General features: G+C 36.0%; 1 protein-coding gene across 3 annotated transcripts in view; it reads right to left on the bottom strand.

Moving 5' to 3' along the window:
- LOC115216330 (hydroxysteroid 11-beta-dehydrogenase 1-like protein) overlaps positions 1 to 27,500 on the bottom strand; it is a 187,044-nt gene that overhangs the window by 16,274 nt on the left and 143,270 nt on the right. For all 3 annotated transcript variants that reach the window (XR_005000986.1, XM_036506682.1, XM_029785552.2), the window contains exons 3-6: positions 10,592 to 10,722; positions 8,601 to 8,699; positions 6,088 to 6,301; positions 1,264 to 1,401 (exon numbers count right to left, since the gene is read on the bottom strand). Coding sequence is in view for 2 of the 3 variants with exons in the window: in XM_036506682.1 (XP_036362575.1) it covers positions 1,264 to 1,401; positions 6,088 to 6,301; positions 8,601 to 8,699; positions 10,592 to 10,722 (582 nt within the window). In the remaining variant the exon portion in view is untranslated. The remainder of the gene's footprint in view (positions 1 to 1,263; positions 1,402 to 6,087; positions 6,302 to 8,600; positions 8,700 to 10,591; positions 10,723 to 27,500) is intronic.

Raw genomic sequence — 27,500 nt, 5'->3', positions numbered from 1 at the left:
TCTTTCAGTTTCTGCTTACCAAATCCACTCACAAGGCTTTGGTTGGCCTAGGGCTATAGTAGAAGACACTTGCCCAGGTTGCTGTTCAGTAGAACTGAGCTCTAAACCACATAGTTGGGACACAAACTTCTTAGTCACACAACCATGCCTATGATGATGAAAAAGAAATTAACTAGCAATGTCTTTCACACATGAAATAAAACAAGTGCTTAAATACTTAATGTGAAAAGTAAAAAAAAGAATTTATCAGCACCATATTTATATGCATAGAAGAGGCCATTTCCCATATGTCTATTCAAAAAATTGCAATTAAAATTAGAAGTCAGCATGCAATGAGAAGCAAATACAAATTGAAATAATTTCAACTCATGATCAGTTTTGATTTTTTGACATTTGGAGTTGTGTCCCCTGGTTTAGCCTCTCTTTCATACATGAATTAAATTTTCTTACTTGGTGTTAACCTTTTCTGTTTATCTACTTTTACAACTTGACATTTTATTTACTTCATTTGACAGCAGAAAATATACGCTGTTTAGTCCATAAAATTATGCCGTATCATCAATAAGTTATATTGTATACCCTATAGAAGATGTAAGTACTTGGTAATATATCCCTGCAAGTTATATCTGTTGTTTTTGGTTCTCACCTAGAGCCATTGCTTCTTTTAAGCTTGGTACCTGTTAGTTTGAGTTTGAGTGAACTTTAGAAACAGCAACGCCACCATAGATTACGTGCAAACGATGAAGGTGTTTGCAAGGGAGATAATCAAAAGAATGTAATAGTTCAGATAAAGTAAATATAACAAATGAAAAATCTTTCAAGAATCCATAAAAATTCCCAGATCACTACAAAAATTTAATCATCTGTTCTTTGTGTCATTGCCAACTTTTCCAGCAAGTTTCATCAAATACCGTTTGCAACGTTTTGAGTTATTTTGCACACAGACGGACAAACCAATGCCGATGATAACATAACCTCGTTCCTTGGCAGAGGTAACAAATATCGATATGTAAGTACATAACTAATATAAGTATTGGGTCTGATATGATCAACAAAAAAAGCTAGAAGGCATTGCCTCAGCGTGGTTACAGTTGAATAAGGAATGCTGCATAAAGCTTATTTGTTAAGCTTTTTCTAATAAGGAGGTGATTATTTCATGAGTGTCTGGCAGCAGTTTTCCTACAGATGAGTTACTTGTGCATTAAGTTTTGGATTGTGTCTTGCTATAAAAGTTGAATTTATAGGGGAAAAAACGTTACCTACCAATGAGACCAATGACACACAATGTCACTGAAACATTACATTTCTTCAATTCTAATTCCATGCGTAATCCACTGAAGAATCCATCAAGAGCAAATTTAGTGGCAGAATAAACCGAAAGATAGGGTTGAGCCAATTTTCCTGAGAAAGGAAAAGTTAGAATTTCATTAAACAAATGTATAATAATGAAGCCTGTTACTGCAACAGAACTTCAGCACAGACATAAACATAATGGCTTGAACAATAAAAAACTTTTATCTCTTGTGATCAAATTTCTGGCAAAATTCATTGCCTATGTTTCAATTATTTTTCAAATAACCAAACATTTAAAGGGATTTAGTAAAATAATTAACTTTTTTGTTTAATTTTTTATTAATTAACAAATTAAATTGATATCAATTTATGAAATGGTTCTTATGTGAAATTTAGACAGTGGGGGTTAATTTAAATATGAATACTTTAAAATAGGCAGGTTTTATATCAATGAGCCTAGAGCATTTCCAGGTGGGTTGGCATAAAAATGCTTCTAGAATTCTTGATGGGTTGATCAAATCATCATGGTGTTGAGTAAAACAGCTTGAAGTATTTACACTATTTACATTTGATGGATATTTGTCCTCATCTTGTTTGTTGTTAACACAACATTTCGGCTGATATACCCTCCAGCCTTCTTCAGGTGTCTTGGGGAAATTTTGAACCTGGGTTCTCATTCCTAAGGTATTTTTCGATGTTATTATTATTATTATTGTTGTTATTATTATTATTATTATTATTATTATTATTATTCAGCTCACTGCCTGGAATCGAACTTGGAATCTTGGGGTTAGTACCCCGTGCTCTTAACCATTATGCCATATACCCACGGGCATATGACGTAGTGGTTAAGATTGGGCATATAGCATAGTGATTAAGAGCATGGGCTACTAACCCCAAGATTCTGAGTCTGTTCCAAGCAGTGACCTGAACAACATCAACAACAACAACAATAATAATAATAATAATAATATTGAAAATACCTTAGGAATGAGAACCTAGGTTCGAAATTTCCCCAAGACACCTGATGAAGGCTGGAGGGTATATCAGCCGAAACATTGTGTTAACAACAAACAAGATGAGGACAAATATCCGTTGAATGTAAATAATGTAAGTGTACATAATTCCTCATCTCTTAAATATAGAACTGTATTGCAGTATTTAGTTTCTGTTTTTTAGGTTCTTAATTCATACCTTACTGAAGGAAACCTTGCCAGCAAAATAGAGTACTTTTCATGTGCTGAGATTAATTTCTTTCACCTAATATTGGCATCCCACAAATTTCTTCAAACATAAGTTTCTGAAGAATTCAAACTAATCATCATCCACCCTTAAACTTGAGCTTTAAGGGTGAGTGATTGTGTACATACAATAATTTCATGATTTTAGTTCATTCATTTGCAACCACACAATTACAAAAAATTACAACATTTAAAAGTAAAAAAAAAAATATAACATTTATGGTTAAGAATCCATGACCAAAGGCTAAACTAGTTGGCAGAGCATCAAAGACCTTTTGTGGATCATGTAAGTGAAATAACAGCAGACGAAAAACAATAAGTCCAATGGTAACAGTATCCTTAGCACTAATAGGTTTAACTGACATAATGATGGAACAATGCCACACAAATATAATTAACGGATTATAGGCATAGAAGTGGCTGTGTGGTAGGTAGCTTGCTTACCAACCACATGGTTCTGGGTTCAGTCCCACTGCGTGGCACCTTGGGCAAGTGTCTTCTACTATAGCCTCGGGCCGACCAAAGCCTTGTGAGTGGATTTGGTAGACGGAAACTGAAAGAAGCCCATCGTATATATGTTTATATATATATGTGTGTGTGTGTGGGTGTGTGTATGTTTGTGTGTCTGTGTTTGTCCACCCCACCCACCCCAACATCACTTGACAACCAATGCTGGTGTATTTACGTCCTCGTAACTTAGTGGTTCGGCAAAAGAGACCGATAGAATAAGTACTAGGCTTACAAACAATAAGTCCTGGGCTTGATTTGTTCAACTAAAGGCGGTGCTCCAGCATGGCCACAGTGAAATGACTGAAACATGTAAAAGAGTAAAAGAGGATGCATTATGTCCAACATAAGTTGACAGAGGAAAAACAAAAAACTGACTCAGAAAATGAAACAATGAACTTTTCATTAAAATAAATAAACAATGGACAGCCTAGCAACACAAATCACATGATGATGATGATTCTGGAATACGCATTAGATGTGTGTTACAGAAAGAAGAGATATGACTCAGATGGTATTTGATATCGTTGTACGGATTAAGTTGACAGTCAGATATTGATAGACAATAGACAATATTGATAGGCTAATGTTTCAGTCATATTTAGTCGTATTCCATTTGAGTTCATATACTCTTTACTCTTTTACTTGTTTCAGTCATGTGACTGTAGCCATGCTGGAACACCACCTTTAGTCGAGCAAATTGACCCCAGGACTTATTCTTTGTAAGCCTAGTACTTATTCTATCGGTCTCTTTTGCCAAACCACTAAGTTACGGGGACATAAACACACCAGCATCGGTTGTCAAGCAATGTTGGGGGACAAACACACACACACACACACACATATATACATATATACGACAGGCTTCTTTTCAGTTTCCGTCTTCCAAATCCACTCACAAGGCTTTGGTTGGCCCGAGGCTATAGTAGAAGAAACTTGCCCAAGGTGCCACGCTGTGGGACTGAACCCGGAACTATGTGGTTTGTAAGCAAGCTACTTACCACACAGCCACTCCTACGCCCGTATGGCCCCGTTTGTATTCAATCTCTTTTTATCTTTGATGAATCACCACTCATACACAGGATTGCTGTTGCTAGACACACTATCATCCTAGTCTACATCCAAAAAAAGATCAAGCTGGCTTTCAAAGATTCATTCACCAACAAGGTCAACTATCTTGGCTCACAAACCAACAAGACAGCCTCTACCTGATCAGTCAATCTTTCTGCCAGTCAATTATACCCATACTGTGCCTTACAAGTGACAGTGCCCATGAACATACAGCTGTTTGGTTGTTGCTTCCATTGAGTTTTGATGGAGCCACTTTTCTAATGCTTCTGTAGTATTCTTTTCAGATGACATACTTCATGTTGATATGAAGTATTTGATCTGCTTCCAAGATACTAAGGAATTTATATCCTTTATTTGTGTCAATCTCCGCTATAATCTCTTCAGAAGTTAACTCCATTTCACCTTCCTTTGCTACTTTTCCTAGTTTCAATGTCAAATGATTGCACTTCTTCATTCCAAACCTCATCCTTATATTTGCAGTAAAAGTTCTCTCTAGAATTCTCCATAGAATTTCAAAAACAGCCGTTAAAAGGTGGTCTTCTTTCCCTTATTATTATTATTATTATTATTATTATTATAATAAAAGCAGTGAGCAGGCAAAATTGTTAGCATGCTGGACAAAATGTTCAGTAGCATTTTTCATGTCTTTACATACTGAGTTCAAACTCTGCTGCGGTCAAATTTGCTTTTCATCCTTTCATAATCAATAAAATAAGTGCCAATTGAGAACTGAGGTTGGTGTAATTGACTTACCCACTCCGCTTAAATTGCTGGCCTTGAGCCAAAATTTGAAACCTATTATTATTATTATATTATTATTATTATTATTATTATTTCCAATGTAGGCATGAGGCTACAAAATATGAAACTAATTCTACTAGGATTTAAACTGGAAATGTGGAAAAGATGAAACTAAATACTGTACAACCTTTACATCAGTACTAAAATCATTTCTGCTACTCTAATGATAAGCTTTTATTTTAGTATTACATTTGAAAACATTAATTGTAACTGGAGAGTCTGTAAGAAGACAAAACACACCACAGGCTACTGTTTTGCATCACAAAGAAAATTAAGATACAAAATGTAATTGTATTGGAGAAATTTTGTGTAAGACATTTCATAAGATGAAGAGGATACAGCCAGATTTAATACTGATTTCAGATTTTGACACAAGGTCAGCAATTTCAGGGGAGCAGGTAAGTCCATTACATCAACTCCAGTCCATCTCAGCAGAATTTGAATACAGAATGTGAAGACAGAGAAGAAATGCCACTAAGCACCTTGCCTGGCATGCTAATGATTCTGCCAGCTCACCCCACCTTACAGCTAGATGTAGTATCAGAGCTAGTAAAGCAACTGATCTTGTCATAGATAGGATACCAACTGTAAAAGTGGATTGGTCTGTGTTGAGTACATATCATCATGTGTTGAGTGCATAAGGGGCTACCCCTTATGGGAACAGAAAAGGATGCTAAGATGACCTCAAATTTATTGTGAAAGATTACAATTGACTGAGCTAGCTAAATATTTTGCCGGCAATTGAACTTAGAATTTTAAGTGACATAAATAAATATTGCAAAGCATTTAGCGTTGTGCTCTATCATTGATGTATTTATATTTGTTTGTTCCTTCTTGAGCCATGCCTGGCTCATAAGGGCCGGTTTCCTGGTTTCCTTGGCGTATAGGTTCCCTAACTGAACAGGACACTGGTCCATCACAGGTGAGCTGCAAGATGCAGGAGGAAAGAGCGAGAGAAAGTTGTGGCAAAGGAGTCAGCAGAAGTTTGCCATTACCTTCTGCTGGAGCCGCGTGGAGCTTAGGTGTTTTGCTCATAAACACACACATCGGCCCGGTCTGAGTATTGAACTAGCGATCCCTTGACCGCGAGTCTGCTGCTCTAACCACTAGGCCATGTGCTTCCACGTATTTATATTTAATGATAAATAATTAAGTCAATGGTAAAAATATATACCTGCAATAGATGAAACAACAATAATGCTTCCACCACTTTTCTCAAGTAAGGGCAAAGCATAGGAAGCCAGGTGTACATATGCTTTGAAGTTGATATCAAAGAGATTGGAGAGCAATGTTAGGTTATCAGTAGACCCACTCCATTCACCTAAAGATATTTCTTTGATGTGATTCAAAACCAGGAAATCAATACCTCCCATTTTCTCTTCAGCTTCCTTTGAATGAATAAAAGATAAAGACATGGATATATATATATATATATATATATATATGTTGATGCAAACAGTGTATAAAGAACTCAAAGTATGAGTATATGTATACTTTTATTAATATTTAGCGGAAGAAACAGAGTGACTCAAGGTCCAAAAGTTTCGTGCTTTGGCCAACACACAGAACTCTCATATCTTGAGTCACTCTGATGCTTTTGCCAAACACACACATATGCACGAATTTAAAGGCTAAGGTACAAGAAAGTATACATACATCTATAAATGAAACAATGGAGAAAATATACAGTAGTAAAAAATAAACAATATAATATATATTCTTATACTTTAAGCTCATTTAGTAATTGATGCTAAAAGTTGATTATGTATTAAGTACATGACTTCATTGTAATTCACGAGTAGGAGGAGGCAGGAATAAGACACATATCCTTATATATTTACATACATATTTGTCTCTTCAAACATTAATACTTTCATAATCAATCCCATACCACACATTTTATTATATTAATAAGAAAACAAAATAATAGATGACTGTGTAATATAAGAAATATTCGACTGTTGGCAACATATGCTAATATTCTGTAAGCTAGAATGTCCATACTTTAATTTAAATATTACTCATCTTACTATCACCATCATCATCATTTAACATCCAATTTCCATGATGGCATGGGTTGGATGGTTTGAGAGGATCTGGTGAGCCACAAGGCCATGTCAGGCTCCTATGTCAGCTTTGGCATGGTTTCTATGGTTGGATGCTCTTTCTAAAACCAAACACTTAAGTAATAATAACAAACGACCTTAATTCAGTGATGGTGATCTTTTAAACCTGGAGTGTTGCAGTTTTAATTTCTTTAATAATCTTATTAATGGGGCATCACATTATTTTAATTTTTACATTTAGTTTTCAGTAAATACTTATCTAGTAAATTTCTGTAACATGATATTGCCAGGGGATTTTTTTAACCCTTTCGCTACCAACCTGGCTGAAACTAGCTCTGGGTCTGAGTACAAATGTCTTGTTTTCATAAGTTTTGAATTAAAATATTCCACCAAACCTTAGTCACAATTTATGTTCCTAACACTAGCTTAATGATAACTAAGATATTTTACTAAATTCTTTGTTATATTTAAAGTAATTGAAAGAAATACAGAGCATCTCAAAATAAATACAGTAATGAAAGGGTTAAAGTCTACTGTATGTACTCTAAGAACTTGCTGTGTATTATTACTGATACACATATCAGCAATACACAGTGGTTGCAATAAGTCTTGAAACTAAGAATAAAATCATCCCCCTGACTGAAAATAACAGACAGTTCTGTGCTATTCTAAAGCACAGCAGTGGCTGCACACTGCTTAAGAATAAATTGAATGGTCGCAGCTTGAGCACCTTTGATCATAGGTTGTTCGATCTGGGCTGACCATCGAAACAACAAGAAGAGAGGAATTAAGTGAAATGTTATAATCTGAAATTGAAACCACATTACATATACAGCTCTCTGATAGCTTATTACAACCAGTATATAATCATATAACCACAGGTTATATGATTATATAAATTATTTATAGCAGATATAATATCAGTTTTAAAAATCTGGTGGAAGGGAACTTTGAATCCACCAACTCAATTTCATCTGCAAGGGAACATGAAAACCCAATGAATTGGTTGCATCCAAGGTCCCCAATCTGTATTCATAAGTATGGTAATATTCATTCAATACTTATCTCATGATCATTACAACACTAACACTCATAATTTCTTTCTTGATTATTTAACCATTTCTTTATCACATTACTAATGAAATACTATGTTTATGCATTTCAAATAACTGCTTAGATAATCAGGAATCTAGTATAATATAATTAAATAACTAACAATTTTAGGCTAATGTTTGGGACAAAACCAATTGTCCTCATGTATAACTATAATGGAAGGTTCTAATTTAAATTTGAATACCTTAAAATCATAAGATATTTTATCATGGAACCAGAGCCTGTCTCAGGTTGATTTGTATCAAAAGAGATGAAAGATTTACTAGAAACCCTAAGAACTTGCTGTGTATTATTACTGGCATAAATATCAGCAATGTACAAAGAATTGGCTTGATTTTTTTTTTTCATATGTAATTTTAAAATGAAATCTGATCATAACAAATGTTACTATTGAAATAGTAGAAAATAGTAGTTGAGATCTGAAACATAGATAACAATATCTTTTCTAAGTCTTCCCTTTGCTAAGAATTGAGTGTCACAAGTTAAATCTTTAGAAAAAAGAAAGTACCTTAATCACATTCTCTGTGGCTGATAGATTTCCCATGTCTGCTGTGATGTAGTTATAGTTCCCATTTGGATCACCAAGAGATTTGCAGCGATCTATAACCTGTTCAATGATAATGTACACAGGAAAATAATAATAATAATAATAATAATAATAATAATAATAATAATGATAATCTTTTCTACTATAGGCACAAGGTGTGAAAATTGGGGGAGGGGGATAGTTGATTACATTCACCCCAGTGTTCAAGTGGTACTTAATTTATTGACCCTGAGAAGATGAAAGGCAAAGCTGACCTCGGCAGAATTTGAACTCAGAACGTAAAGACAGGTGAAATACCTCAAAGCTTTTTACCTGGTGTGTTAATGTTTCTGCCAGCTCACCACCTTAAATAATAATAATGATAATAATAATCCCTTTTACTGTAGGCACAAGGCCTGGAATTTGAGTAAGTTGATTATATCGACTCCAGTTCGTAACTGGTACTTATTTAATTGACCCCGAAAGGATGAAAAGTAAAGTCGACCTTGAAATAATTTTTTCTACTATTAGCAGGAAGCTTGAAATTTTGAGAATGAGGGTTAGTCAATTGCATTGACTCCAGTACTTAACTGGTACTTATTTTATCGATCCAAAAAGATGAAAGGCAAAGTCAACCTCAGCAGCATTTGAACTCGGAATGTAAAGATGTGCAAAATGCTGCTAAGCATTTCGTCTGGTGTTGTTTTTAACAAAAATTATATAAAAATTTGATAAAAAGGATTAGTTGATTAGATCAACTCCTGTATCTTTATAGCTTTATTATTTTAGTAGAGAGGGAAGGGTAGTGCCTGTAGCAATTTTATGATCCACAAAATTATTGACGTTAGGGAGAGAGGGAGGAGGGGTTTTCTCAAACCAGAGAGCTTGTATTCAAGTAGGGGTGGTGTTAAGTCAGCCAAGGGATCAAGTTTTTGATCCAAGTAAGCAACAGCAGTATTTGAACTCAAAATGCAAAGAATAAGAGCAAATACTGCAAGTCATCTTGTCCAATATTCTAATTATTCTGTTAGTCCACTTACTTTATTTTACTGACCCAGGAAGGTTGAAAGATAAAGATGACCATGGCAGGATTTGAACTTGGAACATAAAGGGCTGAAATTAAATACTGCAAAGTATTCTATCTGACACTAAATATTCTGCAAATCCACTACCCTTAATAATAGAAATAATTTCTTTGAACACAGGGGCTCAAAATATTAGGGGACAGAACAGATGTGAAAACATTAGAAAATAAACAATAAATAGTGCAATAGTAATAATAATCCTTTCTACTATAGGCACAAGGCTTGAAATTTGAGTGGAGGGGGTAAGTCAATTACATTGACCCCAGTGCTCAACTGGTGCTTTTTCATCAACCCCAATAAGATGAAAGGCAAAGGTGACCTTGGCAGAATTTGAATTCAGAATGTAGAGATGGGTGAAATACCTATTTCTTTACTACCCACAAGGGGCTAAACACAGAAGGGACAAACAAGGACAGACAAAGGGATTAAGTCGATTACATCGACCCCAGTGTGTAACTGGTACTAAATTTATCGACCTCGAAACGATAACCGGCAAAGTCGACCTCGGCGGAATTTGAACTCAGAATGTAACGGCAGACGAAATACCACTAAGTATTTCGCCCGGCGTGCTAATGATTCTGCCAGCTTGCTGCCTTATAATAATAATAATAATCCCTACATCAATCCCAGTGTGTAAATGATACTTATTTTATTAACCCCAAAAGGATGGAAGGCAAAGTTGACTTCAGCAGCATTTGAACTAAGAACATACAGACAGATGAAATGCTGCTAACAGTTTTAGGGGTTTTGTTTTCCTTCTCTGTCTGCTAGGGAAGTTTAAGCAAATTAATAATTTATCATACATGAGATTCAGTACATTTCATTACCATCAACTTTATACACATGTACATACACACCATGCAGGCACATACATACCACAGTTCATACCTTCTGAAGTACATTGGTTCTTCGTGCTGTTATAAGAAGATTGGCCTTGTTGTTTGCATAGTGGTAAGCCATCTGTTCTCCTATACCTGTTGATGCTCCGGTTAACACAACTCGTTTACCTTTCAAGTCATCTGTAATAAACGATAATAAAATAAATAAATGCGCCTTTTTAAAGCCTAGCGAGGGAGATTCAGCATGACACAATGTAAAAAGGCTAACCCTTTGAAATACAAGTATTACTCACTTTTGCTAGTTGAGTGGCTTGGAGCAACATGAAATAAAGTGTCTTGCTCAAGGACACGCGTCACTGGGAATTGAACTCCCGACCAAATACCCTAACCACCAAACCATGCACCTTCAACATTACACACTAGCACCCTCGATTAGGAAACTGTCTAAGAAGTTGCTTGATTTGCCAGAAACAGCAGCCAAACCTTCTTCAAATTATGCCCTATTATTTTTTTTTTAAAGCTCACATAAAATAACACAGTCTAGCTGGGTATATAAAACAAAAGATGGTCATGGTTGTAGAGCCTTTAAAAGGTCTCCTCAATAAAAACTAACCTGGAGCAAAACAGTAACAAGTGCATTGGCATGCGATATATGGTATTAATGAACAGTTTAGTGCTGGCTGATAAGGTAACTGTAGAGAGTAATCTGTTAGAGGAAGGCTTAACCATTTAGATACCAACCCACTTGAAACCGTCCTTGGGTCTATGATACAATCTTCCTATTTTCAAGTGACCTAAATTAAAACCTTCCATCAGAATTACATACACTTTTTACTCTTTTACTTGTTTCAGTCATTTCACAGTGGCCATGCTGGAGCACCACCTTTATTTGAGCAAATCGACCCCAGGACTTATTCTTTGTAAGCCTAGTACTTATTCTATCGGTCTCTTTTACCGAACCACTAAGTTACAGGGATGTAAACACACCAGCATCGGTTGTCAAGTGATGTTGGGGGGACAAACAGAGACACACAAACATACACACACGTATATATATATATATATATATATATATATATATATATGTACAACAGGCTTCTTTCAATTTCCGTCTACCAAATCCACTCACAAGGTGTTGATCGGCCTGAAGCTATAGTAGAAGACACTTGCCCAAAGTGTCATGCAGCGGGACTGAACCAGGAACCATGTGGTTGGTAAGCAAGCTACTTTCCACACAGCCACTCCTACGTTAATCTATGTTTCAAACCCAGCTTAATATTCTCATATTATTTTGATAAATCTTTAAAAAGCAGTGTATTTCAGCATGAATATGGTAATTAAAGAGTTAAGGAGCTCTGGGATAAGAGCTCAGTCTGCTAGGCTTTCACAAGCATGATGATGATGATGACTGTGACATGTGGAGATGTAACTTATGGTAGATCTGTCCAATCCATTCCAACAGTGAATAGAAGAATGAATGTTAATTTCTTGATGATGATAAATATGGCCACTGATTCAGGCCCAATAAAGGAACCGACACATTTTGGTAGAAATAACAGCAAAGTCCTCCTCAAATCACACTTTTCCATCTTAAGGAACTACATACACAAATCTTTATGATCCTAGCATATCTGAGACCAAACTAACCGTATCAAAGAAACCAAACCCTTAAAGAGTTCATGGGCAGCCAATGCACACACAATCACAAACCCACATACAAGCAATCACATGAGTGTAAAGACACAGCCACACACACACATACTCTTTGGTTTTGCTCACTCTTCCCTTCTCTTGTAAGCAACTTTTACCATGGGTCTAAAGTCTCCCTTGGTTTTACTACTGACTCATATATACCACTGTATTTTGCGTGTTCACTCGTGGAAGTAATGAAAGAAAGGAACTTCAAAATGACTGAGACTTTATTCCTTTGTGAAGTGGTATAGTGGATTAAGCAAGAAATACAATTTTCAGTGGTGGTTGTAGTCATACATTGTTTGGATAATTCAGTCTTGGTCACTATCGGTTATACGTGCTCAGTTATATTAATTTTTCTCTGTTGAAAAACGGCAAGAAATCAGCATAACTTGCTTTGATGGAAAAAAAACTCACCCCTCTGCTTGTAGATAATTTGTTGCACCAATTTATGGGAAAAGGTTGTCTCCAGAGTACATACAGATTAATTGTTTGAGAATGTACTACATGCAATGTAATTGGACCTTCAATCCAAATCCTGCACCACACTCAACCAATCACAACACATGACTCACATGTTCAAAACTCACATGATAGGTAAATTGATCAATCATTACAGGTTAATGTGTTGCGCCTATAAAAACCTGATTGTGTTCAATATGCCATAATAGAAATTGGTCTTGCCACACAGCCAAACATCTACATGCACACAAACATAAGACTAATTCTCTGACAGACTCAAGGCAGACCTTGAAGAGAGAGGGCATATGATTGATGAGGTTATGAATAGCAACAAAAGAATTTTGAGAAACAATTTTTAACCAACACATTAAAGTAATGATTGATTAGTTAGTTGGTTAGATATTTAAACCATTTGATTGCCCTGGGTCAAACAACATTAACATAACCAAAAACTCTAATTTTAGCACAAGGCCAGCAAAGGGGGACTTTGATTACATTGACACCAGTATTTGACTGGTACTTATTTTCCCAACCCCAAAAGGATGAAAAGCAAAATCAACCATGGTGGTATTCAAACACAGAACATAAAGAGCTGTAAGAAAATACTGTCAAGCAATTTTGTCCTGATGGAAGCACATGGCCTAGTGGCTAGAGTAGTGGACTCGCAGTCGAGGGATCGCAGGTTCGAATCTTAGACTGGGTGATGTGTGTGTTTATGAGCGAAACACCTAAGCTCCAAGTGGCTCCAGCAGAAGGTAATGGCGAACTTCTGCTGACTCTTTTGCCACAACTTTCTCTCACTCTTTCCTCCTGCATCTTGCAGCTCACCTGTGATGGACCAGCATCCCAGGTGGGGAATCTATACACCAAGGAAACCAGGAAACTGGCCCTTATGAGCCAGGCATGAAAAGGAACAAACAATTTTGTCTTGCAGTACTAGTTCTGCCCTACCACTGCAAGCAACCATGGCGAAAGTAAAGAATACATACACCCTGGTATTAAGGGTTAGGGTTAGAGTTTTTGCTACGCCAAAAACGGTGGTGTATGATGTATTCTTTACCTCTGCCAGCAACCACTTGGTGGTGCAGCAATCTTTGCCATTGCCACCGCTACTGCTACGACAAACCCCACCCAGCAGTTACTCACTGCTCAGCCACCTATTCCACCCAACAACTGAGTGTCAGAATCACAAGGAAATGTTGACATTAAGTTTCTCCTTAGATTTCATCTGGAGAACCTGTTGTTTCTCATCTTACTGCAGCTTGTTATCATCATCAACAACAACAGCACCATCACTGTTATTGCCATTGCTACCTCCTCTCCATTGTCACCATCATCACCATCTTTACACTTCCCCACCACCACCACCATCATGCCATCTATCACTATTATCACCATTACATCCACTCCCATTACATTAATCAACATCCATACATCTTCACCACCACCACCCTCATCTCACCAATGTCAGCAACAGCCTTGTCATGATGGTCACCTACTGCTACTGTAAACTCTCCCCCTCCCTCTCTGTCTGTCTGTCTCTCACTATCTCTCTCTACCATTAACTGTTTTTTTTTTATGGGTGTTGGACGATGGGTGGGAGAGATGAATAAAATTTAGTCCCATTCACTCCACATCACCAATATCCCACCCCCACTGCTCTTGCTACTGCTGCTGCTAGTTGTGGTGGTGATGCTGGTGATGGTAGTGATAGTGATGATGATAGTGGTGATGAAGATGGTAGTAGTGAGAATGATGGTGGTGCTGGTGATATTGATAATGGTGATGATGATGATAGTGGTAACAGTGATAGCAATGAAAGTGTTGATGATGAGGTACTGATGATGGTGATGATGATGATGATGACGATGGTAGTGGTGGTAATGATGAGGAGAGTGCTGACATGATGATGATGATATATACTTGACTGTTCTCTCATTCACTAACCAAACCAACCAACCACCCAAACTTCCGGTTTGCCATCACCATTAACCTAAAACTCTCTTTACATTCCCCATCAACCTTTGCTCTCTTTCTCTCTCTCTCTCTTTCCCTCCCCCCTGTTCCCATCAACCTTTATTCTTTCTCTCTGTTTCCCTTCCCATCTGCCTTTGCTCGTTCTCTCTCTCTCTCTCTCTCTCTCTCTCTACTGCCCTCAGTTTCACTTCTACAACCATCCAGTAAACACACCGCTCCCCCTTAGCACCACTACCACCACAGTTGCCAACTCCCACCTCAAGCTTTTACTCCTTCTGTCATACTCCCAGTTCCTCCTCTTTCCTTGTTTATTTTCTTCTCTTCCTCTCACCATCACTCCTAATCCCCAACCATATACTTACTATATCACATAGGTTCACTAACTCCCTCAACCTTTCTCTATACTCTCGCATCCCACCTTCACTCAGTTCCACACTATATTCTTCCAACTGAAACCCTCATTTACCCTCTCCTCAATTAATCTTCGCCTGTCTCCATTAATCAAACAGAAGATTCCACCCACTCAGCTAAGTAGGAGAGGGGGGGTCCACTTTGCCTCATCCTTTACCTCTTCCCTCATTCCATGTTAATTCCCTACCTTAAGGCCAGCAAACCTGACACCACCCCTAACACCCTTTTTTTTTCTTTCTTTCTTTTTTAGATCATGGAAATTATCTGTGACTGATTAATATGTACTTAGTGACATGAAGAGTGTTGGGTAGCATGAAGGGTGGTTGGGAGAAGACCACTTGAACTATTTCAAATATCTACTATACATAGCTGTGTGTATGTGAGAGAGGGACAGAGAGAGAGAAAGAGAGCTTAATGAAAAGCTGTATCCCATTCACTGAAATTACACATACATGCAGAGACACACACATACATATATGTGTATACACACACACAGATATGTATATATGCATATATACATACCTGTATATTCATACACACACACACACATATATGTAGTAATCTTGTAGGGTGACAAGTTCACAGGATAGACCATGTAGAATAAAGAACTCACAAATTAAAACTCTCAGTGTCAGTAAGTTTAACTCATAATCTTCAGCACAAAATATATTTTGTTTCATTCATATTTTGTCTCAACCACAAAACAATGCATCATCATCATCATCATCATCATTTTAATCTTTTATCTTTTACATATCTCAGTCATTGGACTGCAGCCATGCTGGGACACTGCTTTGAAGAATTTTTTAGCCAAATGAATTAACCCCAGTACTTAATTTGTTTTAAGTCTGGTACTTATATTACTGGTCTCTTTTACCAAAATACTAAGTTATGGGGATGACAACACACCAACACCAGTTTCAAGTGGTAGTGGTGGCAACAAACACGGTGCTCCCACCCTCTCTCTCTCTCTCTCATATATATATATATATATATATATTATATATATATATAATATTATTAGAGACAAAACCACTATTTTGCAAAACAAACAAGGAAAGACTTAATCAATACATAAAATTTTAATAAAAAGTAAAAAAAACCGCCACTACAATTGTTTCTTGTCTTGATCGACAATCTTCAGGTGGACTTCCAATAAGTCAGTTTCAAATCACTTCATAATTTGAAACTGACTTATTGGAAGTCCACCTGAAGATTGTCGATCAAGACAAGAAACAATTGTAGTGGCGGTTTTTTTTACTTTTTATTAAAATTTTATGTATTGATTAAGTCTTTCCTTGTTTGTTTTGCAAAATAGTGGTTTTGTCTCTAATAATATTATATAATATTTTACTATAAAATTGGATTTAATCCTATATCTGATTTTTTCCCTGTAAATTTGGATTTATTCCCTAATATTTATTATATATATATATATATATATATATATATTTAGGTTAGACGAAAGATGTCTGTAGATCACCCAATCAAGGTAATTAATGAAGCATTGGCACAAAGCAGTGTTTACGTATAATCCCAATTTAGGTTAGTTGAAATATGTTTGTCACATATTTCAATGGCTAAAAGGCAAATACACTGCAGTTACTGGTGGAGAAAAATCTCTCTCATGGTAAAAAGGTGTGAGAACACCCAGTTTGTTCAGTGTCGCCATCTGTTAGGAATCACAGACATTGATGTTTTGAGTCTTTTGACTCTTGTCAATGAGATATACCCAAGAGAGGCAACTCTGAATGAACTGTAGCTTTATATATAATTCAGTCAGCACGTTGACTGATTTGCATTAGTAGATCACCTGATATATATATATATATATATATATATATACTGGCTATTGATAAAATTTTTTCGAAAATTTTATCCTATATTTGATGTAAATTTAATACTATTCACTTCCGGACTCTCTCACTCAATGAGAATTTTCGGTCCATTCACACGTGTCTCGAGGTATGCTGTGGAATTTCTATTTTGGATATATTTGGGGTACTTAAGTGTGCTCATGACTTAGTGTTTACTTCTTCCATGGGTACAAGTAAGTATTTCATTTGTTTTCTTATCGTATTTATCGCTGATGACGAGAAAATTCTAAATAAATTAACTCAGAAATCGGGACCGATCCAATAATAACGAAATTTTTTAGAAATTTCTATTGGCTTGCTTTCGAGATGCATGCTTATAGTGATAAATTATATGGCTAGTGACGATTAAGTCTATTTCGGCATATTTGGCATTGAAATGTTTTTCTTTTGACCTTGTTTATAAGTTGTTTTTAAATTTAACCTTTAAAGGTATTTTTTTAATACGCTGGCGATTGATAAAATTTTTTAGAAAATTTTAACCTATGTGTGTATGTATATATATATATATATATATATATATATATATATATATATAGATAGATAGATAAAGATATATATATATATATATATATATATATATGTATATAGGTTCAGCAACAATTTACATTCAAATGAATATGGTACTTAATTTAGATGCACCAGAATTTTGTATGGTGTTATCCATAAAAATTTGCTGGGTGATTATAATCAAAAATAAGCAACAAGAATGACTCCGGTAATTTGGTACAATTGTTTCGCACTACAATATTTTATTAAAAGTTGTACGTATTACAGCAGATTTAAGATGTTGAGCATTCTTGTTGCTCATTTTGTATGTATATATATATATATATGTATATATATATATATATATATATATATATAATATATATATATATATACATAATAGTATTTTATAAGCTTAAACCTTATAGTGATCACTGTACAATGGCTAAAGAAAACAGTCTAATAATGGGGTATATAAGCCCTTGACAGAAAAAGTAAGTTTTCCCGTATGTGTGGGATTTGAACCCACACCTCTCTGTTTATCCAACCGAGTGTGCTACTGATTACACTAGTGAACCTACTGGCTTTTTCTGTTTGGTATAGAGTTCAAGATATTAGGTGTTTTCACTAAAAACACACAAAAAGATATAACATTATATATATATATATATATATTATATATATATATATATTCTTTTATTTGTTGTAGTCATTTGGCTGCAGTCATGCTGGAGCATTGCCTTTCGTTAAGCAAATCAACCCCAGGATTTATTCTTTGATAACCTAGTACTTATTCTAGCGGTTTCTTTGGCTGTGCCATTAAGTTACAGGGTCATAAGCACACCACCGTCAGTTGTCAAGCGATGTTGGGGGACAAACACAGACACACACACACAAACACACACATACATACATATATATATATATATATATATATATATATATATTATATATATATATATATATATACGATGGGCTTCTTTCAGTTTCTGCCTACCAAATCCACTCACAAGGCATTGGCCGGCCCAAGGCTATAGTAGAAGACACTTGCCCAAGGTGCCATGCAGTGGCACTGAACCCGGAGCCATGTGGTTCATAAGCAAGCTACTTATCACATGGCCACTCGTATGCATTTTCTTTGCATAGGTTGGACAGCTGAACAGTTTGATCTGACCTGGTGTGCAACAAGGCTGCATTGTGCTCTGTGACAGCTTTGGTATAGCTCCTATGTCTGGATGCTCTTCCTAACATCAACCTTTACAGTGTGTACTGGGCACTTTTTTCATGCAAGTAGTAGTAGTGTATGTGTGTACATATTTCATGCCAAATTTTTCCAGATGTATACTAATAATCAATTAAAAAATTGCATATCATGTGTATGTGTATAAATATACAAAGACACACACACACACTGTAATTTGTCAAAATTGCTCTTGTTAGCACCAGCATAGGCAAAGGAAGCAACCAATAGTGCAGTCCCTGAATGATTACTTCCTAATCTTGCTTGCACTCATGTCTGACAAGATGGCCAAGCTGCCAGCATTATTCAAACTACAATTGAATAATTGTGGATGTATTCATGTGAAACCCCTGGTATTGGATTAATGCTATTCTGCTATTAAGAGTGATTTATCAACAACTAATGTAGTGTGTGGATTACTCACTTTTTAACTTGTTACTAATGTTTGTGGAGGCACATGGCTTAGTGGTTAGAGCAGTGAACTTGCAGTCGAGGGATCGCGGGTTCAAATCTCAGACTGGGCGATGTGTGTGTTTATGAGCAAAAACACCTAAGCTCCATGTGGCTCTGGAAGAAGGTAATGGTGAACTTCTGCTGACTCTTTCGCCACAACTTTCTCTCACTCTTTCCTCCTGCATCTTGCAGCTCACCTGCGATGGACTGGCTTTCCGACCAGGTGGGGAACCTATATGCCAAAGGAAATTGGGAAACCGGCCCTATGAGCCAGGCATGGCTTGAGAAGGAACAACAAACTAATATGTTTATGAGTGGGGTGGGCAGTGGGTGGATGGAAAGAGAGAGAGAGAGAGGCAGGAAGATAAACAGATTGATCAGCAGATAGATAGATAGATAGATAGATAGATAGATAGATAGATAGATAGATAGATAGATAGATAGATAGACAGATAGACAGATAGACAGATAGGCAATTCCACACTGAATGAGAGGTTGGTAAATGACAATATACATTACTTCTTTCTCTGACTTCACAAACAAATACTCACAAATATACCTTACAGGCAGATTCTGTGTGTGTTTATGTATACAGTGGGTGGAGAAGTAAGAAATGAAGACAAAATATACTTCTAAAATTCATCATCAACATGGTTGACACAGACATAAAATGTCTCAGCAGTGCCTTAGGTCATAGACACAGACAGGAAAAGATAGTTAGATTGAGAAATATGGAGAATTGTAAGGGTTGGATGAAGAGTGGGAGGGGAAGGAGAGAGAGAAAGAAAGAAAGGAGAAATGGACAAGCTGACAGAGAAATACGGGGGGGGGGGAGTCAATGACAGACACCATTTGTATGTGAGAGAGAGAGAGAATCCTTACCAAGAAGGATACCTCACACCCAAAGTCCAGCTCTCACCCAATTTATAATCCTGCAACTCTACCAAGCTAGTCTCTTCAGACACACACTTCTTTACATAGCAGACCCTTTACATCCAGACATAAACAAGAGAAATCACCCCTGCCCTCTCCATACAGTTGTCATACACTAATTAGAGTGACATGGCAAAGATTTACATCACACAAATACTCAAATATACACTCTGTACTTTATCCAATGTCTCTATCTTACAAATAGAACAACTTCACGGGGTGGAGTGGGGAGTTGACAGTTGATTCAGTCTATCTATCTATCTATCTATCTATCTATTAGGTTGGAAAGAGAGTTCTGTTGCCTTTTGACATGATCACTTAGAGGATACATTAGTTTTTACATTCTAATGTTTCTCCTTTCTATGCAGATAACTTTAAACAATTGTGCAATTGTGGTTAAATTCATGACAATGTTTTTCTTTTTAAAATGAGTTTAGATCAGACCCATATCTGGCATTGCATACTGTATGAATTCAATGGGGCTCAGCAACAGTAGAAGCAGCAAGAAATTTGTTTTGTGTATAGAAATGAAGCTCAAACTGTCTGGATGAGCCAATGGTGGTTTGGTCAGTTTCATTCTGGAAATTTTTTTCACAGATTCCCCTTGATCTGGATGACCAAGTTCTGTCAAAACTGATCTAAAAACCGTAGTTGAGGAAAAACAAAAGCAAACTGTGAATGCATGAGCGAAATCTTTAGGGTTGCAAAAAATCAAACTAAGACTTACTTCTCACTGTTCTATGTGAATAATGTCTGGATGTTCTGGTACAATGGGTTATTTCGATTGACAAAACTGAGGTGTAAACTGATTAGCAGTTTCGAATCCTGCTCGAGACTGACACACTTCAATAACCACTAAATAATCACACACACTATATACTAACACTCACTTTTTCCATTTTATTTTTGCTATTAACTGTCTTCGTGACCCCCTTCGTACCTATGATGGGGCCATGAACTATACAATGAAAATTCAGAGTTACTTGTAGTTGGTGAATTTTTAATAAAAATGCGAAGATGTTTTATCAATTCAAACCTCGATATCCACAAAATAATCCTACTTTCTGATTTTTTTAATGTTAAAAACCTTCCTGACGACCGTCTTTGAAATATATTGTAACCATTGGCCCAGCTATCTGGCCATGAAAAGGGAACAGACAAAAAGACAGACAAACAGATGGATATAATGCCCATTATAATAAGATAACAAATCTGCCCATTTACGATGGCAAATAAAGGGATAGTGTCGTAAATCTAAACCATCTAAATTCATGAACTATACAGGTGAGAAATCCAGAGTTAATCCTCGTTGCCGGAATTTTAACAAAAAAAATCAAAGGTGATTTATTAATACAAAACTCAATATCCATTAAATAATCATACTTTTTCACATTTTGTTGTCATTAAAAACCTTCCTGTTTCTGCCTTCGTAATCCCGTAAAACATTGGGACCATTGATCCAGCCGTTTGACCATGAAGAGGGAACAGACAGATGGACAGATGGATTGACAGATGGACATAATGCCCATTATAGTAAGATATCAATTATAAGCAAAAAAACATTTTTTTTCTTTCTCATCTTGAAATATGACAGGACTTTCTAATATAATAGCATTCTTGCAGGGTGACAAGTTCACAGGAACATGGTTAGATCAAATAGAATAAAGAACTTAAAACTAAAATCCCAGTGTCAATAAGTTTAATCCACAACCTTGAATTTGGCAAAATATATTTTGTTTTGTTCATATTTTGTCTTGCTGGAAGGCTCACAGATCAATACGCCTGTTAATTCTACAAAGATGTCTAACGGAATTACTAGTTTCAAGTAAGAATTCAATCAAGGTCATTAACATGACATGCAAGAATCATACCTCTGCTATATAGAATTTTAGTACAGCAATACTTAGTTACATTCTATTATGTTCTGAGTTCAAATCTTGCATTCATCTTCCACCACTGTGGGCTTGAGAAAATAAGTGCCAATCTAATACTGAGAATGATTAAACAATGTATCCTTTCTACAAAATATATGGGGCCTGGCACCAAGTAAAAATTTCCATTATTGTAGTCCTTTTAAAGAAAGGCGGATAATAGTAGACTCAGTTGAATAGAGGGTGGTAAAATCAGCTGAGTGTCCAACAAAAAAACTGAGTTTAGCTAGATTTGTTTACATGCCAAGTTCAAATCCTTCCAGTGTTGCATTGACTTTGTCATATTTTGAAGATCAATAAAATAAGGACCAATGAAGTATTAAGTTCAATTTAAGAAAAGATGAAAATTGAGTGCCTGGCACTTGGAATGTTGTCAGGCAATCATTGCATTCTATTATTTGGACAATGTGGTTGATGAAATTTTCACTTTAGCAATATATAGAGAACTTTGTGCTGGGTTAGAGCAATTACATTCTTGATGAGACTAAGTATTGCTGAGGATGAACTGGCTGGTCTATTCTGGAGAACTTTTGAACCAGGAATTGCAATGGATACCTTCCAGAAATTCTTGGTTTGAAAGTATTACCTGAGCCATTGGCAGTTTGAGATAAATACGACAGGCACAGAAGAGCTGCCAAGTAAGACTGTCAGATCAGTGTGAAGAGTGAAGAAACCATGCAAATTGCACTTGTGCAGTGTCTAAGTATTGTTGACTTATAGAGTTATGTCAAACAGCTGCTGCACATGTAGGATGAATCTGGTTTACTGGCTGAGTCCATTGTCAAGATTACTCCACCACCATTCTCTTTTAATAAGGCTGGGCAGGCTGTTTTCTTCTGGTAGCTAGTGTCTTCCGTGAAAGAGTTTATGTGGTGGACAAAGCTGAAAGGATTGAGGGTAGACACTTTTCTCTTCAGTCAAGTACTCATTGACTTTTTCAAGTTCCACTTGTAAAGGAAAATAAGAATGAAGTGCTCTCCTCCAGAAACTTTTTCGATTTTTCATAAGAATTACTCTACGTATGCACCTGTAACTTGGAGAAAAACAGTTGGATGAGGGTTCATGCCCTTAGTGGTCCAGGTTGGATCTGTGGGGATCTTTGATCAGCTCTAGCTGGATGCCCTCCTGTATCAAGGCATCATACAAGTATTCATCTATTTTGTATATTATCACCATTTTTATGTAAACTCCCACACAAATTATTATAAGTGGTCCTTATAGTACCCTCTCATTGGAGACCCTGTAGTAAATAAAATAAATATTTTTTTTTTCTGTTTTTATCACAATTCATTCTGCATAGACCCAAACTGTTTTCTAACGTGACTTTGTAATGTTTCCTTGTGGAAAATGCAATAAGCTACTGTTACCACCACCTACACCAACATCAGTATTTGAACAATGGAGACAAAGATCGAGGGTAAATGTTTTATGTTAACTCATTTGTTACAGTTTTCAGTTGCAATCAGAGTAGGGTAAATTCAGCCTTTCAATTCAACAGAATTGTAATGAGGGGAAAAAAGGGAGGCAAACCAATTTAAAAATAATAATGAAGGGTGGAAGAAAGAAGTGTCTGTGTTCCTTTTACATCTTACTTTTAGTAGCTTAGGCGCCAGCCATTACTATGTTGCAAAATTTATGTTGAAAAGGATTCAGAAAGCTGAAAATGTCTGTTTGTAATTTAGACATTTAATGTTTATTTCCATGCTATGTGAAGTTCTATCTTATTACGATTAATACTTCAGCATTTAATTATATACCTAAATGCATGGATGACTATATATGCAAATACTTGCATGTGTGTGTGTAATGCATTAGATGTGTGTGTGTTTATATACACACTAAACAGAACTAAAACTAATGTTATTTCATTAAAAAGAAACAAAAAAAGAAACCTCATCTCCCCACTACCACCTCCAGCTATCTTTGGTTCATGAAAAAATTCACAACCACAAATGATATTGTAATTCTTTCCTATGGTAGAGGATTCTGCTGTAAGAAAGTATGAAGCTGAATAGAAGTGTAACATGGGGCCTGACTGAAGATATGTTAAGGTTGTGAAGAGAAATGAGACATTATCACCTGTATAATATTAACCTGCATGAAAAATAGCAGACAAGTAAGCTGAGAGTGTTTGGAATTAAGAGCATCAGTTGATGCATGCAGGGAGATGGTTGTGTTGATATGGACATATAATGCTCATTCATTTTTACATCTGTTTTTTGTATGCTAGCATGAATTAGCTGGATACTTTTTCAGTTATTAAAACTTATTTGGTTTTCAAATAAGGGATCTTTTATTCCAAACATCTTTAAAAGCAAGGTGCCAGTGAACAGTTTGTTGACTGAGAAATGACAACATACTTCATCACTTGTAGCTCAGGGCTTTTCCATGCAAAGCACATAGGATGTACACAGGCACACACATAATACAGACTTCATAACTTCTGTCTATCAAATTCACTCACAAAGTATTGGTTAGCATGTAGGTAAAAGGAGTTGTGTGCTGACGATGGGAAGCACTTATCTATAGTAGAGGAAAACACTGAAGTTTTGTGGTTTGATGTTGGAATGTTAGCACTTATAGAATGAATGAGTGTGGTGAGATGTAAGGCAGATCAACCCAACAAATTCTAGCATGTAGAAGATATGGTAAAATATTATGATGATCACATCTATAGCTATATTTAAAAGATTGAATTTTCTTAATTCTTGACCAATTCTTGACTATACAAAATCATGCCCACCATAGACTATAAAATAGTCAATGAGTAATATTATACTGAAAGGTTATCAGTTCAAATCTTTTGTTATTTATTTTATTAGTTATTTAGGCAATAACTAATTCAGTATTATCCGAGTTCAGGAATAAAAACCAAATCATTTAGGAATCATATCTTTGATATCCTATTCAGCAGAATCTCTTGTTCTCTGTCATCAACTCCTTACCTCCGCTATATTCGATTTCAAAAAGGGATGTAAAGCAGCTGAAACTGCTTGCGATAGCAATGAAATGTTTGGTGAGAAAATGACCAGTGACTGGTCAGCTTGAAAATGGTTTAAATGATTTCGCAGTGGAGACCTAAGCCTTGAAGATCATGAGCATAGTGGACGCCCATCTGTCATTGATGGCGGTCAATTAAAGCCCATCATTGAGAAAGATCTATGTAAAACCACTTGGGAACTGACAAAAGAACTTCAAGTTAGCTAGAAAATTGACTGCAACCATTTGCATGTAATCAGAAAATCAAAAAAGCTCAAAAAATGGGTACCACATGATTTGAATGAAAATCAGAAAATGGGCAGATATGAAATTTGCTTGTTACTTCTCCGTAAGAAGATTGATCCTTTTCTTGACAGTATTGTAACTTGCAATGAAAAGTGGATTCTGTACAATAATAAAAGAAGTTCTTTGCAGGGTTTGAACCAAAATGAAGCACCAAAAACCTTCTCAAAATCCTAGCTCTTCAAAAAGAAGATTATGGTGACTGTTTGGTGGTGTACTAGTGGACTCATTCACTATAACTTCGTAAAACCCCGACAGACCATTACCACAGAAACATATTGCCATGAAATTGCCAAAATGAACAAAAAACTGCTCCTCCTCCCTCCCAGACAGGTCAACAGAAGAGGGTCAATCATTCTTCATGCCAATGCTCGACCACACGTTTCACTAATGATGCTCCAGAAGTTGAGGTAACTTAGTTATGAAGTTCTTCCCCATCCAGCTTATTCCTCACACCTATCTCCTACAAACTACCACTTTTTTAAGCACCTTGATGGTTTCCTACGAGAGAAGGAGTTCAAAAATCAAACTGATGCTGAAAGTGCATTCAAAGAGTTCATCAGCTCCAGAACTCCAGATTTTTATGTTATCAGAATAGACAAACTTGTAACTTGTTGGCAAAAATGCGTTGATTGTACTGCAATGGTACTTACTTTGATGAATAAAATTTCTGCATTGTTAAAATGTGATGAATTTCATATTTCAAAACGTTGTTTACTTTTCACTCAGCCTGATATATATCTGTATACATAAATGTGTAATGGTGTCTGCCTGTGTGTGTGTTTGGGGTTACTCTAACTCCTCCCACACTGTCCAAGCAATTTTAATGATTTTTGGCACATAGGCAGATCACATGCCCTGAAGTTCAAATAAAGTTGGAATTTTTCGAAAACTCAATAATGCTCAGTTGGCATCAATTTTTGTGAGCTCAATTGGGCACTTGAATGGAAATTTCCATAATAATGTTATTTTTCCTGCAGCCTCTGCATTTTTTGTCCGATTTTGATGAAAATCGATGAGTGAGCAAGGCTCATGGCAGTGAGTTGGTGTCAGTATATGACTCTATATTTAAGAGATGAGGAATTATGTACATTATTTACAATTGACCGATATTTGTCCTCATCTTGTTTGTTGTTAACACACCGTTTTGGCTGATATACCCTCAAGCCTTCATCAGGTGTCTTAGGGAAATTTCGAACCAGTATGTGGCATTGACAAAAAATCGATAATTGCACCTGAGCAGTGGTTTTATAAAATCAATAGGCTTTTTTCGTGCAAATACACATAGAGATTTTATTTTTGGCTGTAACTTCTATATTTTCCTGTAAATGTTCACATGGATTCTATTTTATGACATAACTTTAACACTTCTTCAGATTTTGCTGAGACTAGAGATGCTGATCAATTTTGTACAGAGGGTGGCATTAAGGGGAGAGCTCACCATTGTCAAGAATGAGATGGTGGCCATCTGAAAGGGTGTAGTTTTCAAACCTACCATAAATCCTCAAGTATAATCTGCCCTTGAGTATAATACGCAGGGGAATTTTAGGGGGCTGTACCTCTGAAAAACCTAAACCTTGTGTATAATACACACCCTTTCTCTAACTTGAGTCAAGGAGGTCTTTATAACGTCCTTGGTTTGTTAAAATGTATACGCTAACGTTCTTTATTATTATTGTATATGTAACATAATACAAATGTGTAGCTTTTTTGTGCATTTTGTTTGCAGAAAATAAAGAAATAACATTAATAACGTTTAATAAATGTTGCTTATTGCAAGTTATGGATGATTTAAGGTATTTTCACGCCGACATCACAAAATGCATCTGAATAAACATTGCCGGACAGCAAATAGAGACTCAGACATTGCTTAGAAGATAATTTTCATTTTTAAACTCGTATATAGTACGCACTAGGGATTTTGACCTTTAAATTTTGGGAAAAAAATGCAGATTATACTCGAGGATTTACGGTAATTAAAAATGTTTTCCAAGAAGTGTATTTATTGTTTATAAAAGAATAAATGCATATATTTAGCAAACAAAAGAGTTATTATATTTTGAAATAGTTTAGTGACTTTTGGACTGCCCACTGTGTGTGTGTGTATATATATATATATATACACACACACATACACACTCGCACATTTATATGTGCGTGTGTCATTCTGTGTTTGTCCTCAATATTGTGGTTCAGCAAAAGAGACTGATAGAA

Source organism: Octopus sinensis, linkage group LG10 (assembly GCF_006345805.1).
Source record: "Octopus sinensis linkage group LG10, ASM634580v1, whole genome shotgun sequence".
In the NCBI taxonomy this organism is placed as follows: domain Eukaryota; kingdom Metazoa; phylum Mollusca; class Cephalopoda; order Octopoda; family Octopodidae; genus Octopus; species Octopus sinensis.
Note: the sequence above shows the minus strand (reverse complement) of the source record. Positions and strands in the feature narration are given on the sequence as shown.